The following is a 21,164-nucleotide window of genomic DNA, read 5'->3' as shown; positions in this document are numbered from 1 at the left end:
TATTATTTATCCCTACAGATATGTGCCCTACTCCCAGTGTCCCCCTTTCTACAGCGTATTCATTATTTCTTTTTTATATTTTAGTTTTAGCAGTTCTTGTTCCCTTGCCCTTGCTTTACCAGCATTATCACATAGTTTAGGGTATCAGTTTCATAGATCTGGTATTTTCATGCTTTTTACCTTGCATTGGAGTTTTTCCACTGCTGTGGGACCGGTACTGACTCTAATATGACGCCCGCAGTTGACCGTTCTTCTAATTCATCATGGCACCCGCCCTTTTCTATAGAGTATTCAGTTTTTCCTTATTATATTTGATTCAGGAGTTTGTTGCCTTGCTTTACCAGTTTTATGACATAGTTTAGAGTATTAGTTATACAGATTTGGTCTTGTCATCATGCACTGAAATTTCCCTTTGCTGTGGTGCCGAGACTGACTCTAATATGGTGCCCGCAGTTGACCGTTCTTCCAATACAACATAGCGCCTGCCCTTCTCCACGCGGTGGCCCTTTAACGTTCTATGCTTTAGCAGCCCAGGTGCTGCTCATTCCCGATGCAACCGTTAATGCGCAGTTGGTTGTATCGCATATTTTCGACCCTGGGAACCTGTTTGGCCAATCTCTGCTGTGAGGACAGCATAGCCCACCGCCAAGTTCTATCCGTTGGGAGGAGGAGCAGACTTCATTGGTAAGCGTAGGAGTAGCGCTATAGAGTCTTGTCTCCCTATGTGCTCCGTTCTCGTCAGAGCTGGCTGCTCTTTAATACGTGCTGTATATTTGTGTTCTTTTTAGAGCTCCCCATTATATGTTGAGCAGCTCCTTATTCCAGGACAGACAAGTTGCCTAATTTTCAATTGGCCCCAGCCCTCCCCGTGGTGTAACTTGCACTGTGCCATACTAGTAAGTCAGCTTTGGGGAATCATTTCTTTCTGATAGGTTACACAGTACCTTCTCTATTTTTTTACTATTGTTTTTTGATTCTGCCTTTTTAGATTTTATTCTATTCTGGCTTCCTTATTCGGTACCTCCAGCCGTGGATCCCTATCCAAGTGGCCCGCTTCTTCTTTCTTTAAGGGTAAGCGTTCCCTTAGTCATTGGGATATATGTTGATATTCATTTATACTCATGTCGTGCTACGTTTGGAACATTATTCTACTTAGAGAGGGAGTCTGTTATTAGTTGCGTTGTTGCCATAGTTATTTATCTCTTTATTATTTCTTAGGACAGGTCCTCTCTTACTTTGCTGCTTTAATCATGGCAATTCCTGTGCCTTTTTGTGTTTAGTAGTATAGCTACTCTAAGTATTCAGTTACGTGGGGAGAGGTTCCATTGTCACTGGCCAGTAATAGCTTCATCATTTTCTGTTACCAGATGACATCACTACCATTAAGTATGTGGTTTAATCATTATCTTTTTCACCCTCTTTTTTATTGTATTTGGGAACCTAGTTATTTCTTCTGGCTACTCTATACTAGCACTATTCTTGGTCTGTTCCACACGGGTATAGGGCCGATTTTAAATCTTGGCTGTTGCTCCTCACCAAAAAACTTAGGTGCACTTTTTCTTATCTTTACTCCTATAGTGTTCTTTAGCATGCTCTGTTATATTATATACTAGTGATGTTGTTTCACCATAACTATCTTATCTCTTGTTGTCCCTACAGACGTATGTAGTATGTATTTTTATTGAGCCCCTTTTATAGCACATTGAGGAATAGTTCTTGTTTCCAGGATGGCTGTTGGCCACCCCCCTATTTGATTTCTCAGCGCCCTGATGAAGGAATTGGCTAAACAATTTCTCACCTCCGAAACCCGCGTCGGTGCATTTCCTGTGTTCTTGTAATCACTTGTATTGCATATTTTGTGTATGATATTATTATTTTTGCTTTGGTTTTTGTATGTACTAGACTTGCTAATTTATGTTTGTGGAGTATTTTGAAGTTTGTAATTGCACACTGTCTATTGGTATACTGATAAGGATTATGGGGCTCCATAACTATTGATGTCCACTATTGTGGCTTTTATGACAGTTTCACTCTATATGTGATCCTTACGTGTTATTTATATTAATGTCTTATATGTATTAGAAAATGTAATCAACTTTATTAAAAAACTACTTGTCTATGGGACATGTGAATCTATGGATATATTACCCTTTTGAAAGTCATAATTCCCAACGCGGCAGGGACTTGAGCCCAAATGTCCACGGACTCGATAATTCTTGCTTCGGTGCCTACTCGAATCATGGGTTCACACTCTGCAACTCTGGGCAATAGCTTGCTTAATCTCCACTACGGCCCCCCGCGGCGGGATGCCTGGCTTTCACCTTGGGGATGCCCAGTACAGGTTATCTCACAGGGAAAAGCCAGGACGGGTTCCCAAAGCAAGCGCCTTGAGACCTTGCGGTGATAAGGCGCTATATAAGAACCTTTGACATTTGACATTTGACATAACTAGGGAGACTGTTCTTGTTGTTAGCTCAGGAATCCTGGCCTTCCATATACCCCTGGGTGACTTTGGGGACTTGAGATAGAAAGATATAACCCTGGTTCAGGAGTGGTGACCTGAGTGATTGGAATTCATTGGACACTAGACCTCACCATTGGTGAGTAGAGGGGAGAAGGTTTGCCAAGGCTGTTTCATTCCCCATGTAATATTCCACTATGTGTTTCTAAGCCTCTTGGGCTACCCCAACGTGGCCCGTAGTTATCCATACCTAACCAGGATCCCCCAATTCATGTTAAGTCATTTCCGTAAGCGGTTTCTCTCCAGATCTTCCAATATTGGGGAGGGATTGACCTGGCCATGGGCCAAGTGCTGGGAGATGGACATGGGGTCTTACGGGCATATCCACTTGTACTGGGCTGAGCATGGGATCTTAAGGGCATATCCACCTGTACTGAAAGGGGAATATAGGTTCTTGATGACATATCCACCCTAGCAACCCCTTTAGTCAACATCAGGGTAGGTTTCTTTAAAGACATGGCCTCATCAATGTTCTCCTCCAAGGCTTGTATAGTTAACTTCAAGTCCCAAAACCTCATCCCTCAGCTCCACTATCACCCCCACTAGTTTATTAACATCCAGGGACACACTAGACTGCATATCATATCCCCTGGTTACCCTCACTTCCTCTCCAGGGTCACCATCTTCCGGGTTACAGTGAACCTACTTTCACATAAAACCTCTGAATTAACCAAAACCAGGGAGTTTTCCCCAATACCTCATTCTGCAGTGCATAAGTCCTGAAACATTCTTAAGAAAGCTACATGAGGGATAGACCAAATATCTGGGACCCTCTTCGCTTCTTGGGTCTTTTCTTCTGTACTGGCAAGGGAGAGCCTTTGGGAAACAGATCACGTTCCATAGGGGGATTTCATATTTCCTCTACTTCCTCCAAAGTTTCGTCAATTCGATTCATAACACAGCTCCCTCCAGTGGCTTAGCTACGGGGGAGGGTAGTCCGCCCAGGGCAGCACCTTTTTCTGGGGTGGCGGGAGTCGTGTCTGTCGACTACCATCGTCCCTCCGGCCCCAAGAACAAGTCGTCCATTGGCCGCCACTCCCCTCCCCCCGAACAAGTCAGCCATCGCCTGCACAGTACAGCCAGCACTGCCACTGGCTCTCTCCTGTGATTCTGGGACCTTTCTTCGCTATTGAGGGGCCAGTGGTGAGATTTACTGACTACCTCTTAGTCATTTAATATTAAAGGCTGCGGACAGCACTGAGAAAGGTAAGATATATCAGCAGCATACACTCTCCCGGAGTAGTAACCCGCTAATTAAACCATCACATCTGATTCAACTAGGGTCAATTTAAGTACATAACAGTTTCTAACAGTACCTTTTTGGCAAGATGTCAGAGGGCAAGCCCAGCCCCCTCTGGGCTCTGGACAGACTTGCCCTTGGCACATGCTTTGCCTGGGCGCGTCCTGCACAGTCGTATTGCCAGGAGCGCTTTGTAGCGCATTTGGGAGGGTGGCCTCGCCCCCTTCTTCACCGCCGATCACTCAGTGGTGCCTCCGAGCTCGGAGAGCTATGGGGGCATGAAGTCCCCTTGTTGGTGTGCTATGCGTGAGACTTGAAACTCCATTAAGTGTTGCATAAGTTTCTCTCGCAATAGTATTGCCGGGAGTGCTATGTAAAGCATTTGGGAGGATGGTCCCGCCCACTTTCTCACTGCAACTCCCTTGAGTGCAGCAGAAGTCATACCTGCCAACTCACACGGTGCCACTGTGTGACACACGATAACGGCTCCCATCACCTGGTCATTCAGTGAGGAAACGCTATTACACGGTGGCAGGAAAATGAGTTGAGAACCTCTGTAAATAGTTGTTTTCCAGTTCGTTTTCCGAGGCTTTGAACTGACGACATCCATTAAGGGGTGTGAAAACAACACAGGATATCGGGGCAGCCTCAGCAAGATTTTGTTTACTGTTGGAAGAGGGGGTTTGGAGGCGGGTATAGGGGTTTCAAAGTGCATCGTAGGTGCTTTTCAGCACGAGGCCCCGCTACCTTCAAATCCCCGCCCTCTCCTCACACGGGAGATTGCTCTTCAAGTTGGCAGGTATGAGAAGTGCCCTCTCACTACACATGTGGAGTGCTACAGTATTCAGTCTGGGGTCAGCAAGCTCAGGGAACCTTAGCATGCCTTGACATTTCTGAAAAATAGAGACTCCTGAGCGTTACTGAAGGTGTGGTTTATTTGTTAAAACTTTATAAATAAATTTGCATTCCAGCCCATTTTCATACTCCTAAAGCTTTACGAACACAAAAATCATGCCTAACCCAATTTCCATGGTGATTAGCTGTAGTATTAGGGCCCAGGGTAAGCTGACACTCGCAGAGCACTACTAGCCCTGGGTGTTTCTGAAAACTAGGGGGAAAGGGCATGTTATCTTCATGACAAATCTAGAACTTTCTCTCACAAATTTGTGAGTACATTTTGGGGTTTCACCCAAAAATTGACATTTGCAGGATACTTTGGGTAAGAAAACCCATTGGAATCCATACAGACCATGAAACCTTGGATGCCCACACATGTTAAGGTTTCAAAAATATCTCTCGTTGGTAAGCTTTCTTGGATGCTGACCAGAATTCAACGGAGATAGCGCATCTACCCACATCCTAAGAATCTATTTACATTCAAAGCAAAATTGTGTTTTTTTATGTTATGTTATGTCCTGGATGGTAGGCCCATACTGAGTGTATTGGGGTTTTTATTAACAGAATTGTGTGAATGCTGGATGATTGAAAGTTTGTCATACCCACAGAATCTATTACCTTCCCTCACAGAAATATGAGGAAATTCTGTGATTTCACCCAGTTTGATGTCTGCAAAAAAAGAAATAGGAAGTATGGACCACCATTTAGAAAACTGGATAAAACTACAGTTAAATTTTTTTCCTCACACTGCCTGTCTCTGAAATCTGGGATTATTAGCATAATAAACCTTTTGGTGATGCCATTTTTTTTAAATGCTAACTATTGCACTTCACCCTTTTACATTTTCTGTTTAAAAAAAAATACTGCCATAATTTAACTATACACTCTGGTCAGTCCAAGGTGAAGCACTTACTTTGGATACTTTTACCTACCCCCAACATGTGAAAAGGATGTTGCAAATTTGTCTTTCACATCTGTTGTATAAAAAAAGTTAGGAAAGCTTAAATGTATACTGCCTCAAATGTCAAAATATGGTTTCTACAGTGGAGGTGGATAACCGTGAACACTTAAAGGGATTATTTTAAGGTATTTTTTGTAAATCCACACTGTATATCGTACATCCATCTTCTGCAGGTATTGTGTTCACTGCCCATTTTAATTTTGTCCTGTTGTCTTTTCCTCGCAGGCGTAGCCCTGGATACTTCCCACCAAGTGCCATTTTCGAGTGGAGGATGCAAAATCTGAAGTGGAATAATGTTTAAATTCAAATATTTAGCTATCTCTTTGTGAACCCTCGAAATATTTGATATGGTCGTAAAAAAGTGTTGTGACGAGTAAAATCTCCAGGAGTCATGAATTCGGAAGAGAAATCAGTCACTTCTCCAACCCATAAACTATCTACTCCAACTCATAAAAATGGCTCTTCCTCATCGTCTTCTCAAAGAGATAGTAGGCAGGTACGTCTAACTCGGTTTGGAAAACCATTAATGTTTTCATGTATGTCTTTGCTTATATTTTCCACTTACAGGAATTGGGATTACAGTAATGTGTACATTAATTTACTTTGTGAATATTTAATGGATCATAAAGCAATTTAATCCCCAATGTTGACATCTTGGCCATATGAGATTTTTTTTGCTGTACTTGCATTGTCGGTAATAGAAATATTATTAAATCTTTTTTTATGTGGATTTGTGCTAAGAGCCATATCTATATGTAGTTTGAGAGAGATGCAGATGTATCTGCTTAGTCAAGCACTGTCCGTGCTATTTGCAAAGGCTGAACCCTTTATGGGTAGTCAGGGTAGCACTTATTCATCATAATTTCTAATTTAGGAGCAATGCAAACAAAGTTATTACTTGTCCTGGAGCTGCAGTGAGGTCCTGTTGTGTTTTTGATGTCATATAACCAGAATGTGCATTTAAAGTTCCACATTTTTAATGGAAGCTCTTAACTTTTATTAATGACAATTACACGAGAGGCCTGTGAACTTTCCTCTTCATTGCCAAAAAAATAAGTTTCAAAATTAAATCCAATACCGCCTACTGTCTGTTGCTCTTTGTGGAGGTAACTAGAAAAATTAAAAGCAGAAAGTTGATGACAGAAATGGAACACTAAGCATTTTAATTGATATCGTGCAAATGGCAGTTTTAAAAGGTACATGTATAAAAAAAATACCCAACTGTTTAGGCAAATAGGAAGATACACTGTACATACATTTAATCAAAAAGGCAAATTTAGCAGATATGGAATTGGCTATCTATAGTAACTAGCAATGGGCCTACATATTTGTTGGGTTAATCGGGTCCCTCGCAAATACAGATAGACCCCAACATCTGCTGGCAATGAGCAACTTCGCCATTATGTCAGGGGTGCATACCTTGGGAAATACTCCCAAGATTAAAACCTCCCTTTGCTGGTCTTAATTTGGGTATGTTTTTTACCCTTCCAACAGGCTCTCGCCTACAAGGTTTGAGGTAAATGGTGAGAGATAGGGCACTATACTGTGTTTCAGGTTTCAGCTTGCGTCAGGGAGAGTAGCTATTTTCACACAGGTAAAATAATAGGTTATTCAATAATTACATATTTGTTACAAAATATTACATCACCTGTGTCTTTAAACTCCTGATCTTTTCCTCTACACATTCTTTATTGTAATTCTAACAAAGCTTAAAACCATTTATTTGTTCTTTTGTATGCATGTGTGTGTGTTTTATTGTTCTGCTCCCAAGATTTCTTATCAGATTATGTGTCCTCTATCTCTTGCTCCTATTCTTCAATCACGTTTTCAATTTACTTAGAACACAGAATACATGTTTGCTGTGCTGTGACTACAAATTCCTTTAGGGTTGCAAACACAGATTTTCCTTTAGCTAAGACCGAACTGGTCATGCAGTCTATTTCCTAGTGAGTTCTTAACCTGGCTTTTGTCATTTTGGAGCTTGGACACACTGCTCTTTCACCATGTATAATTTTGTGACACTCTTTACTAATGTCTGCAGTTGCGTAACTTCTTCACATTTTGTTTCCTCTTTAACATTCCCCCCTCTAGTTGATATTTCAACTACTGACTCTAATCCTGTGTCTGGACTGGGCACCAGATGATATGTATTTCCCTGAGCATCTATTACTTGTGTGGGTGTCCTAATTGTAAACATCCCTCCTGCCTTTGTACTGATCCTTCTAGAACATGCTAAAATTAATTGAACACCACAACATATCAACAACAGTGCTGCAAGAGCTGTCAATAAAACTTTTAAAAGTCCCGAAATCCATTATGGTAGTAAAGCAAACCACCCTCTAAACCATGGGTACTCGCAAACATTTGCCCAGGGGCCACAAAGTACGGTCTGTGGTGTGACCAAGAGGCATACTGATGCCAGTAGGGTAGCGGTAAGGGGTCTGGGTGGGTCACGGAGAGTGTGAGGCGGTCACATTTTTTAAAAATAAACAGGCAAGCTTTTATTTTGCTGGTTAATAAATGCTTGCTCATTTATTTATTATTTTTTTCCAAATGTTAGTGCTCCGCATCTAACTGTTCCCCAGGGGGGCCACAATTAACGGTCAAGAGGGCCACAAGCAGCCCCCAGGCCATCTTTTGAGTATCACTGCTCTAAACAAATTATCTGGGGCACCTCCTTCTTCTACCATTTTCTTCTGTAGATAATGCAAAGTTTGTATAGCCTCTGACAAAGTTCCCTTGTCCGCATCATTTGCTGGGACATAAGTACTGCAAGCAGTTCCTATCTTCGAACATACCCCTACTTCCATGGTCGCCATAAGATTGAGAACATAATGATGCTGCATAATCATCATTCTCATGGAACGCAGCTCATCCTTTATGGTACTAAATCCATCTTTCTTGGTATTGATGCATTTCAACAATTCCCATCAAGTTATATGCAGCCTTCGAGCAGTTGCCTTTGCCTGAACAAACAGAAAAATAGTTACAAAGAACAACTGTGCATCATTTAACAACCTGTACTCTTGAGGAATATCATTACAAGTGGTAGTGTCATAATATTCTGCAGCTCTTCTCCTTCAGTGATGATGTAACAAAGGCGTTGGACAGCGCATGGGGTGTTCATGTAGCACAGACAGATTTACTCCTGGAATTACCAAGACAATGGTGTGCAAAGTTACCAATGTGCAGAGATCATTTCAGTTCGATGGTAACTGATTCGTAAAGCAATTCTCCACACTGCCAATAATAGTCCATGAGGCTGGAGGTGCCCCCCTGCATGTCAGTGTTATCTATTGTGGCACTGCAGTTGATATTATGTCCTACATTAACGGTGCAGTTTCCTCTGAAACATAAGGAAACGGATGTTAACCTCATGACTGTCTGTGGACTCACTGTACTATCCATCCAAGTGTATTGTGCAATACTATCATCACATATGGGTTCACACATTTTACTGCATCCTGACTAATATCAGTACCATTTAAACAAAGAGAGGGACAAGGTAGGACATTGTTTAACGGGGTCCAGTGTATATGTCCATCAAGCATGTAATACAAAGAGAGTACAAAGTTCCCCGGGAAGAGTGAAGTAGTAGTGTGGTGTGTGCTAGGATGAGGGGGGAATCCCCTTGTTGGGACTAGAACCCTCACACACCCAGCAAGCTAGGTGTCATGCTTCATCATATGAGTTCTGCTCCTCGTCAGACTGGCGCTGCAATGTCTGACGGGCTCCCGAAAACGGGGCTCTTTATCGGAGATCTTTTGTCCCGGCCATATGGTGCATGCGTGTGAGAGGGCAGGAGGGGTTTTGTGTGTGGGCGTGAAGTGAATAGTAAAGTTAAAAAAGGTAAATCAATCCACAACCTATTTTATTCTTGTGGTAGATTTCCTTGGTTAAAAGGCGTTGGGAAGGGAGCTAAATGCCCTGGAACTGTCCTAGCAGGTTAGCTACTACCTTCATGAATGGTCGACATGTTTCTTTCCGCGAAGGAAATTCTTCAGGACCTAATTCTAGTGTACCACACAGTGAAAATTAAATCAAAAAGTGATGAAAAAATATAATGAAATAATTAGAAACTAGCAGCGTGGTATACAACCTTCTATGGGCGGTAATACCGATTAGCAGGCCGATTGGTCCTACTCAAGTTCCTAGACCTACGGTAACCCACGGTTCAGGCCGTTGCACCTACCCCCGGACGGCGTCTCGTTTGAGGCAGCAGCTGGTGAGCGCCTCAAACGAGACGCCGTCCGGGGGTAGGTGCAACGGCCTGAACCGTGGGTTACCGTAGGTCTAGGAACTTGAGTAGGACCAATCGGCCTGCTAATCGGTATTACCGCCCCTAGAAGGTTGTATACCACGCTGCTAGTTTCTAATTATTTCATTATATTTTTTCATCACTTTTTGATTTAATTTTCACTGTGTGGTACACTAGAATTAGGTCCTGAAGAATTTCTTTCGCGGAAAGAAACATGTCGACCATTCATGAAGGTAGTAGCTAACCTGCTAGGACAGTTCCAGGGCATTTAGCTCCCTTCCCAACCCCTTTTAACCAAGGAAATCTACCACAAGAATAAAATAGGTTGTGGATTGATTTACCTTTTTTAACTTTACTATTCACTTCACGCCCACACACAAAACCCCTCCTGCCCTCTCACACGCATGCACCATATGGCCGGGACAAAAGATCTCCGATAACGAGCCCCGTTTTCGGGAGCCCGTCAGACATTGCAGCGCCAGTCTGACGAGGAGCAGAACCCATATGATGAAGCATGACACCTAGCTTGCTGGGTGTGTGAGGGTTCTAGTCCCAACAAGGGGATTCCCCCCTCATCCTAGCACACACCACACTACTACTTCACTCTTCCCGGGGAACTTTGTACTCTCTTTGTATTATAATATCAGTACCATTCCATAAAGACATAGCCCTTCAATAACATTTGTTATCCGAATGCCATTGATAATGGGCATAAACTGATCCAGTCACTATAAAGCCTGGCATACAAACACAATCTGGAAGTAAAAGATTTACTAAATAACTATTACACTCAGTGGGTGGTCGTGTTACTCATAAAAGTGCGAAACCTAAGGCCATTTGTGTCCATTCTGCAGTGTTAGGACAACCTGTTTTCTTCATGCATGCTATATCATCCTTAATGTCCTGCCTGTCTGTAAGGGTATATAAAACATCTACTAAAGTCATATTTTGTAGTATAACTGGAAATTGTACTATCCTAAAAATGTTGGCTGCATTCAGAAGGTAATCCCACACAGTTACAATTGTAAAGGACATAAAGCTGTGCTTGGAGGTACTTATTTAGTTGAGTGTAACCTATCTGATCCTGTGGTATGCAGAATTAATGATCACACAAAACATGATTCATTAGTACTTTCTGATCCAATGTCTGATATTTGTTGATACCACATATTATCTAACAACCTAGTATGAATACTATGAGACACATTGGTATGAGTAGACAGTTCTCTTCACATGTGTGTGATATTAGAACTATAATATGCATTACTATAAAGGAGCAATAGTAGAAATTATAGTATCAAGAGACAAAAAAGGAAAACGAAAACAAAAATACATAACGTTTGTTTTGCTGGTTAAAAAAATTGTCCAACGGCAGAGGTGTATTAATATGGTCACAATCGTCTTCCCCCTCTTGTTCCATTTACACTGCTGGTGGTACTTGGTGTGATGCAGGGTTCATCCGAAAATCCTATAGATGGATCCACGGCTTCCTGCCATTTACCTTGAGGGCACTGGGGGTGGCCATAGTCACAGTAAAGGGACCGTCGAACTTCGGGTCTTTCTATTTCCGGACAAATTCCTTACAAATACTGTATCACCTATGTTCACAATGGGAAGGTCGACCTCAGCGGTGGTGCACTTTTCCTTTGCTTTGGTTACCTGTTTAGAAGTTAACTTTGCAGCTTCTGTTAGTTCAGAGAGTTAGGCAAGCATTTCATCATTCAAGATTTCAGCTGTGCTTTCTTCCTTACTTTTAGTGGCCGGTATTTGAGTATTCATGATTCTCCCTGTCACTATCTTATGGGGTGTCAGGCGATGATCAGAACTAGGTGTGTTCCAAAGGGAAAATAGTTCTAATGGTAAGCAACCACTTTTTATGCAACGTGGCACATAGCCAGCTGATCTGATTCGACAGTAAGCTGTTTAGGCACTCAACAATGCCATTGTTCTGAGAATGATGAACAGAAGATAGTTTATGCTTTATCCCTAACATTGTTGTAGGATAAGTGAATAACTGCATTAACAAAGTTTGTGCCGGTATCTGATCTTATCCTTTCTGGAATTCTCCAGCGGGACTCCCCTCACAAATCAGAAACTTAGCTTCTAATGTTGCATCACAGTAGACACACAGTCCTGCTTCAGCCTATCAAGAAAAAGGACAAACCACAACTATGAGGTACCTATAGTGGTTGAATTCTCCAGCGGGACTCCCCTCACAAATCAGAAACTTAGCTTCTAATGTAGCATCACAGTAGACACACAGTCCTGCTTCAGCCTATCAAGAAAAAGGACAAACCACAACTATGAGGTACCTATAGTGGTTGAATTCTCCAGCGGGACTCCCCTCACAAATCAGAAACTTAGCTTCTAATGTAGCATCACAGTAGACACACAGTCCTGCTTCAGCCTATCAAGAAAAAGGACAAACCACAACTATGAGGTACCTATAGTGGTTGCACCTGTCTATCATGTCCACAAAGTTCAAGATGGAGAGCTTTAAAGGGATCTTGTGGTCATTGTATGGTAGAATTTATCGTATTCAATGTGGGATTTGGAGAAAATTGTTGACTAACAGTACAATTATGAAGGTACATGGTAAGCATGCAAATTTGGAACAAACCAATCCTCTTGTATTTGTATAGGCAAATGATCTCTCAAGATATGGGCTGGCAAATGCAATTGATCAAGAGCTGTCATAAGTAAAGAGTGAGGCATCACTGGTTTACCTGTAGATATTTGTCTATATATAAAATGGTTCCCTAACTGGGAGCACCCTTTAGTCTCCCATTTCTGTTTCTTGTGCAGTGGAGCAGCTTCCTGCAGCTCTCAGAGATGTATACGTACTGTCTCAGCATAATGAGGTGTAACACTATTACTGGTAGCATTAGATTCAGACCCGGACAGCTAGGCAGTCTGGGCCACTAAAGCAGGGACATGTTGTGAACCAGATGGAACAGAAAGGGGGGTGTACCTAAATGTGTCTTCAGCTGCCCAATTGCATTACCCGAAGACACAAAAGCCTGTCCATTTCTATTTTCCGCATATTTCACACCCGCCACTGCCTTTATTAAAGTCACTAAGAGATTCCTATGCATAACAGGACTCCTGTCTGACTTAAGGAAGACTCTGCTGCTCTATTTCATAATGCTAGAATGCACAGTGGTAGTTATATAAGCTGAATCTGAATAGATTGTGATGATTTTTTTTTTCTATTCCTTGTTTAAGAGCTGCTATCAAAGCTATCAGTACTGCTACTTGTGCAGAATAATGCGCTGGTAGTGTTAACTGCTCTACTATGTGAAGTGTGTCTGAATAATCATGCTTTTGTGCTCTGACTACTGCCATACCTGTGTGTTTTACTCCTGTGCCCTCGTCAATAGTAGAGAAACCATCAACTAATTAGACAATGCTACAGGGAATAGCATCCTCTTTTGCTTGACTAGATTCATTAGGAGTATATGTTGCACAGTCATGTGCATCATCCTCAGAGTCTAATATAAGATGAGCAAAAAATGGTACAAGGTGCAAAAAATGGTGCACATGATGCAAGATTCACCGTTTGACACTTCACTACCTTCAAAGATGGTAGTGACAGTATCGCCTTATATCCTTACACTCTGTGTAGTTAAAGTAGCCTTAGCCTTTTGAATAGATCATCAAAGGTGCCCCCATGACAGCGGGGTTGCTTTCCTGTACTGCAAAAGCTGCAGTGGGAAGGGCTTGCTCACAAGGAGAATGTCCTATTATCACTGAATCCAACTGTCAGCTAAAGTGTGCAATGGATGTATGTCCTAGAGGATATTTTTGCATAAGGACAGCTGTCATCACGTGACCATTGCAGTGACAAAAGAGATAAAACTCCTTAGTTTAATGAGGAGTCCCCAAAACCGGGGCAATTGTTATCTCAGTTTTCAATTTTTGAAAATGTACCTTCATTTCTGGTGTCATCATTATCTTATTGTTTCTGTTTTTCGCCTATTTAATAGAAGCCAGCAAAGGTGCTATTAAAGTGCTGTAATTGTCTCACATAGTTACAGAAGCCAAGAAACTTCTGCATTCCCTTTACAGTTTCTGACATAGTTATTTGATGTATAAATGCTGCTCTTTCAGGGGTTACTCTTCAATCAGAAGCCGATAGTAAATGTCCTAGCTAATGGACCTCCTTCTGACAATACTAAACTTTGTCTTTACCTTATATCCTCTCTGTGCGAGAGTAACCAAAAGAGAGACAGTATCTTTCCTACACTGATGTCCTGTAGGACTGCAAATTAAAATGTCATCGACACACTGCTACAATTTACTGTCACAGTGGAAGTTTGACAGGTCATTTTTACTGCTCTGTGAAAAATGCAAGGGGTCTCCCAATTATTTGGAGGCAATTAAGGGTGGAACTACTGAGTCCTACGATGGTAGAACACTGTCAAATAATGACTGGATGAAGAAGGATGCTAAGGAAATAATTATTGAGATCTATAACAGATAAAAATGTAGCATCCTGGGAAATATTTGTCAAAATAATGGAAGGGTCAGGAACACTTGGTAATTCTGGTATCACTACATCATTCAGGGGGCGCAGGTCTTGAACCATACGCTAAGTATTGCCCTTGTATTTCTTGACCTGGTAAATAGGGGTATTAGAAGGAGTCACTCCAGGGTAAATTACTCCTTGCTCTAGCACCGCCCATATAATATGGGCAATGCCTTCATCTGCTTCTTTAGAAAGAGAATATTGTCGCACCTTCATTCAATGTAATTCTAAATGGAGTAGCAGCATGAATAAAGCCTACATCATAGGGACCCTTAGTCCACAAGATGTCTAGTACTTGGGCAAGATCTGCATCCCTAACCGAATCTAAGGCTCTACCTGGTGTGGGCGCTTTTACTTCCAGTACTGTTTTCAATGGCATGTCATCCTGAAAGACTATAACTGTTTCCTTAAAATCACCATCAAACAGTTTATAATCCAGTATTTCATTAACAATTTTACCAGGCCAATGGCATACCAAAACTTGAGGGGGCCCTCCTGCAAGGAACATGGAGGGGGGCCCCTCCGATCTAAATTAGGAGCTCTCAGGTAAGGGTATGGTCCCTAGAGCTTGGGGGACCCGCACACTGTGTGGGCTGCGGGGGCCTATGTTATGCCACTGTACCTGGCTCAACAAATATTACTCATGCCCATAAGACATGTTTATGATCACAGGCTATCAGAGCGCCATAGGTCGGTGTGATCTCTAAGGCCTCTATTTGCAGCATCAACTCATTGTCAGGTATACACAAACCTTGCCATTGTCGCTGGAAAAGGAACTCTTTGGGTAGCTGGACCACCTTCACAGTAACTCTGGTGTTTTTGCTATTATTGTTTATATCGCTGTGGTAAATGCTTCTATATGGGTGGATCGAACTCTGATTTGATCTCCAGTAGAAGAATATACTGGTACACCCATGATCTTGGAAGGAGGAACTCCAGAGGTAGAAAAAATCATAGTACCATCAGGCTCAAACTGTATAGTCTAATTTAACTAATCCATAAGATCTCTCCCCAATAGATGAGCTGGGGTAGCCGAAGAGAATAGTCAACAGCCATCAATTTACCTCCCTCCTATTTCCATCTCCACCTGTTTGATAAATGGAACCCTCATCATCACCCCAGCAATTCTTGTGTGTCCATTGATCTATTAGAAATCGGAAGGTCTCCCGCTTCAATACGAGATTGGGTTGCTAACGTATCTATGAGGAATGCATACCTCTTGTTTTTGATAGCTTCTGTCACAGTGGGTTCCTCATCTGTCCTGTGCACAATACTGGACACATGGAAGTAGTCTGTGGGCACCTTCATTGCGTATATCCTCCCCCATAATTTGTATGGAAGGGATTTGTTCCTCTCACAGTTACTCCTCCCTGTCCACTTTGTGGTGTAGTTGCCATTGGGGGTGCTTGGTAACTGCTGTGAAGTAATTTGTTGCACCTTAAGCATTACTTGTTTGCAGCACATTTTGTGGTGGTGTCTGAGGTGTATATATTATTTTTGGGTGTGACTGTGGCTGCACTACTGTATCCCTGGCTGACTGTCCTTCCATTGTATTCATCCCATCTCTCAGTCCTGCAATCTTTTATGAAATGTCTGTATCTGTGACAATAAAGATATGTTTTCTCCATCCTCTGGGGACCTATCCTGCTACTTTCTATACCTCTTCGTCCTCCTCTACCACTTCATTGTGCCCTTACACTATCCTGCTGTTGTAGGAACTTGTGTTCCGATCCCACAGGCACTGCAGTCATCTGAGTGGTATAGATGCTAGTCCAGCTCCTTCTTTTGCTCCTTTCTTTGTCTACTTTTGCTGTACCAAATTGGCTGCCGCTTTCTCTGTTACCCTCTTCTTGTTCCTCTCTTTTTCCTGTTTCTTCTTGCAAAAATGTATTATATGTGCCTATATCTCTATCCAGGGTTTGGCTTCCAACGTCACTATACCTACTTCTTGAATCCACTTTTCTATTATCATGCTGAGAAATTGAGCGGGGTCATCATTTGGCTGCATTGATTGACCCATGAGAGACCCGAAATCTGGCCTATCAGTTGGATGGAGAACCATCTTACCTAGTCTCAGTGAGGGTAACATTTCTCATTCCAGTTTTTGGGAAAAGAGTATGTATCTCATGTTATGTTATTTGTATTTGTAGCATGCACAGATACTCCGAAGAGTGTCCCGGTGCGAGCCTTGAGGAGTGAGGAGAGCCAGTTTAGATAAAGAAGAATGTTTTCAAGTTTTAAAAAAAATGAATGGGGTCCTGAATGCTACGGAGAGCAAGAGGCAGGGAGTTCCATGCTACAGTAGCTTTCAAAGCAAGAGAACTGCCACCCATCCTTTGCAGTCGGAAACTGGAGACATGAGCCAGGAGTTGTGATGTAGAGCGCAGTTGTCCCGAAGGATTAAAGAAAGAAAAGTGCTTTCTTAAGTAGATTGGACCTAAGGCATGAAGGGCGCGGTGTGCTATATGTCTAAATATTTACATTTAACCCGTTCTGCTACAGGCAGCCAGTGAAGTGCGCGCAGATGTTGTCTCACGCTGCTTCTAACGGGGATGTTGAGGAGAAGCCTGGCCGCCGCATTTTGAACTACTTGTAGTTTATTAAGCCGATATCCCGGGATGCCAACATACAGGGCATTGGCATAATCCATTAGAGATAAAATAAGGGCTTGGGTGACCGTTTCTTTAGCGAGGAAGAAATTTCCTGAGGGTTTTAAGTAACTCAAAACAGTTTCCGGCTAGCTTCATGATCTGGGTTGAGAACGTAAGGTTCTCCTCAAACCAAACCCTAAGATTCTTAGCGGGTTGCCCCGTTGAGGCTGGCATAACGAAATCAAGGCCAGAGTGTTTCTCTAAACTGAGGGGGAAACTATCCATATAGGAGGATTTCAGATTTCTCTTCATTACATTTAAGTTGGTCGGAGGCCAGCACATGAAAAACTGTGGTCAAACAATTTTTAGCAGAGGAAGTGGAGCACTCATTTTTTTCCCATGTCACCAGTTGCTGGGTGTCATCAGCGTAAGCAATAATTTTGGCCCCCAGATCCTCTGCCAATTGGACCAAGAGGGTAACATAGGGACTCAGGAATGACCCCTGTGGGACCCCCGGAGACACCCTCTGTGGTGACGAAGAAAACGGGGGGAGCCATACCTGTTGCACCTGGCTCTCCAAAAAAAGATTTGAGCCAACCCTAAGCAGTGCCAGATATGCCAATCTCAGCCCGTCGGGTAAGCAGCACAAGTGAGGAACAGTGTTGAATGCCGCTGAGAGGTCAAGCAGAATCCTCCTATAAGAGAGGTAAGTAAACTCATTTTCTTCATATGGTCAAGATCAATAAGGGGCCTTTCTAGAGTACTAATGTCATAAGCTAGCTCCCAAGCAACCCTGAGCCCTCCTCTCACACCTGTCCAGGCCCCTTAAGGGTTTGTTGGGTCAACCCCAAAATATTCACCTCCATTTTATGAGCTGTAGTTTCCCTGTGCCCAAGATTGCAGTGAACCAAGGATTAGGAGGTTATAAGAAGGCAGACTTGTGCTGTCTCTCTCCTGAGATTTTTTCTTTTTTGAAAAATGTTTTTATTGCGGAAAGCATAAAACACATAGGCAAGTAAGTCTACTGATAGGCACTGATAGACGAGAAGTACTAAAGTGGTCACAGAGGATTATACACAGCCATGTAGCCCACAGCCCGGAGGCCGGGCGGCGTAAGGGCAGAGCGTGCCAAAATATAAACACATAAACGTTGGCTTGAACTAAATGCGTATCGCTCGTATCCGCTGTTTTTGTTGTGACCTTCGTCTACCCTTGATCCCGTCTCTCATCGTCCTCTACATTCCGTTTTCTTGATAAACCCACAGTCTAACATGTAACAATACAACATACCCCCCCCCATACTTGGCATCGCTAATAAAGTACTTGTAAATACATCGGCTACCTCCTTACGGCCCATTTGGGTGCAGATATCACAGTCACAAGCAAATCTCTGGGGATCAGAGCAAATCACATTTTAATACAATAGGGAACATTTTGTGCGCGTCCAACAGGGCTCTACCCCGAAACAGGTCCCTCCTCCCCGCCTCCCACTACATCCTCCTCGGTTCCAGACTCATCAGGGGTAAACAGTTCAGCGCTGGTGGCATCCGAATCATCGCTAGGAAACCCCTCAGAACACATCATCCTCCATGCTAGTAAATCCTCCTGAAGTTTCTCATCTCGGCGCGTGCGCTGCATGTGTGTTTCCTCAGCCAGGGACCATTCCCTAACATCCCTAAGCCACAGGGAGAACTCAGGGGTCCTCTGCCCCATCCAAGTGATTGCCACGCGCCGCCTCGCCAGCACCAGTAGCAACTGCAGCAACTTATAGGACAAATTCCTCTTTTTGGGCTTGTGGACCAGGGCCAGGAGACAATGAAGCGGAGTCAGGGCAATCCGGAGGCCCGTGACACGACCAATGTGCTCCACCACCTCCGTCCAGAAGCCACCGACCCGCGGGCACTCCCAGGCCAAATGCAAGAATCCGGCTCTATCCGCCCCGCACCTAGGGCAGTTGTCCCGCCTATCGGCAGAAATACGGTTCAGGGAGACTGGGGTCATGTAGGTGCGATGCACAAAGTTAAAGTGGATCAATTTAAACCGCACAACACTTTTTGAGTCAGGAGTCCATTGCGTTTACGCTGGCCCGGCTCTAGAGCAATCCCCAGGTCCGCCGCCCAGGACGGCGCTATCGGCGGGGCGGAATCCCGTTGCATGGCCGAGTACAGTAACGTGATCAGCCGCTTCCCCCTGCCACAGGAGAGAAGGATGTTAAGAGTGTGGGTCAACGGGGGGGCCTCTGGAAACTGGGGCCAGGTCGCCCTTGCCATCTCCTGGAGTCCTCTATAGTGCAGGTCCTCCATAAGTGTCCTTGGATGCTTGATTCCGGTCTGGGAAAGACATGGCTTGGTAGTTCGGACTGGACTGTTCCCATGGGGCACAGGGTCAGAGCTGATTTGCATATAGCCAGTGTCTAACCCAGGGTGGTGTGGAGTGCAAAAAAATGATGGATTTAGGCCCAGATCCTTGTACTGGGGTGAATGTATGACATTGTTCTACATTCTGTCCATCAACTGTGTTTTTTGCAACCTCCATAAGTGTCACCGGGGCCAAAATCCAGACCGGCAGCTCCCTGTGAAAAGGGGGGCCGCTGCAAGATCTTCTCAACAAAGCGCTGCCAGACCCCCGCAGCATGGCGCACGACATAGGGCAGGGCCTCGTCTGCTCTCCGCCCCTTCATCAGAGTCACCTGCAGTGTTGCCTCGTCCGCCCTACCCGCCAGGAGCCGTAGTTCCCAATTAGCCGTACCCGCGAACCACCTCGCGGCCGGCAGGAGCTGTGCCGCGTAATAATAGAGGTCAAACCTCGGAGCCTCTAGGCCCCCTTCCTCCCAGCTCTGGACTACAGTATGCAGGGCGACCCTACTGCGTCCGCCTGCCCAGAGCAAAGATGTGAGCAGTGTGTTGAGCGTATGAAATATTCGCAGGGGGAGTGGGCAGAGCGTATTTTGCAGGACATAGAGCATTCTAGGTAACATCACCATTTTAGCAACCACTAAACGCCCCATAAGGGAGAGAGGGAGCGTGTTCCAGAAGGACACAGAATGGTGCATGGAGCGGAGCACCCTGTCAGCGTTGCGGACCAGCAATTGTTCATCAGACGAGGCCACCTGGATCCCCAAATAACGGAAGGCCTCCAACTCCCATCTCAGCCCCAGACATGGAAGGCTCACTCCCGGACCGACCTCACGGCCCGCCAGTGGAAAAGATCAGGGACTTGCTAGGGTTTATACGCAGTCCCGAGGCCGCACCAAAGCGGTCCAGCAACCGCAGCAGGACGGGCAGCGACTCTCTCGGGGAGGTTAAATAGAATAGGGCGTCATCTGCATAGAGGGAAATCACGTTCACAGTATCTCCCACCATGATACCCCACTGCTCCATCTCCGTACGAACCGAGACCGCCAGTGGCTCTATCGCCAGGGCGAAGAGGAGTGGCGACAGGGGGCACCCCTGCCGAGTGCCCCTTTCCAAAGACCATTCCTCGGAACGGGCCGACCCAAGCCGGATCCTAGCCCGGGGGGCACTGTACAGGATCCGAATCCAGTTGCAGAACACTGGCCCCAGCCCCGCCACTCGGAGCACCTCCAAGAGATACCCCCAGCTGACCGCGTCGAAGGCCTTGGCCAGGTCGATCGACACCAGGACCCGGGAATCCTCCCCACCACGCACCTCGGGGAGGACATGGTTCAGGCGTCGCAGGTTCATTGCGGTGTTACGACCAGGGATGAAGCCACACTGGTCCTCATGGACTAAGTGCTCCATGTGTGGTGCCAGCTGAGTGGCCAGCAGTCTGGTAAGGATTTTCACGTCCGTATTGATCAGAGTTATAGGCCGGAACGCCGCAGGGTCGCAACCATCGCCTCCCGGTTTTAGAATCATACAAACCTCCCCCTGATTCATGGTGGGCGGGAGGGTGCCACACTCCAGGGCCTCATTATAGACCTGCAAAAGGAGGGGGCCCAGGACATCCCCAAACGATTGGTAGAATTCAGGCGGGTAACCGTCTCCGCCCGGTGCCTTAGCCGGCGGAAGGGCGGCAAACGCCACCCTGACCTCCCGGAGTGTTAAAGCTGCGTCCAGCTCCTCCGCTGTCTCCATCGAGAGTGCCTGAAGAGTCAATCCCTGGAGGTAAGGCCGATAGGAGGCCTCCGTGATCGAGGGATCAGCAG

General features: G+C 44.5%; 1 protein-coding gene across 2 annotated transcripts in view; it reads left to right on the top strand.

Moving 5' to 3' along the window:
* Positions 1 to 21,164, top strand: part of OSBPL6 (oxysterol binding protein like 6) — a 755,438-nt gene that overhangs the window by 200,673 nt on the left and 533,601 nt on the right. For both annotated transcript variants that reach the window (XM_078681507.1, XM_078681506.1), the window contains exon 2: positions 5,845 to 6,115. In XM_078681507.1, coding sequence (XP_078537633.1) covers positions 6,011 to 6,115 — 105 coding nt within the window. In that variant the 5' untranslated portion in view covers positions 5,845 to 6,010. The remainder of the gene's footprint in view (positions 1 to 5,844; positions 6,116 to 21,164) is intronic.

Source organism: Lissotriton helveticus, chromosome 3_1 (genome assembly GCF_964261635.1).
Source record: "Lissotriton helveticus chromosome 3_1, aLisHel1.1, whole genome shotgun sequence".
In the NCBI taxonomy this organism is placed as follows: domain Eukaryota; kingdom Metazoa; phylum Chordata; class Amphibia; order Caudata; family Salamandridae; genus Lissotriton; species Lissotriton helveticus.
Note: the sequence above shows the minus strand (reverse complement) of the source record. Positions and strands in the feature narration are given on the sequence as shown.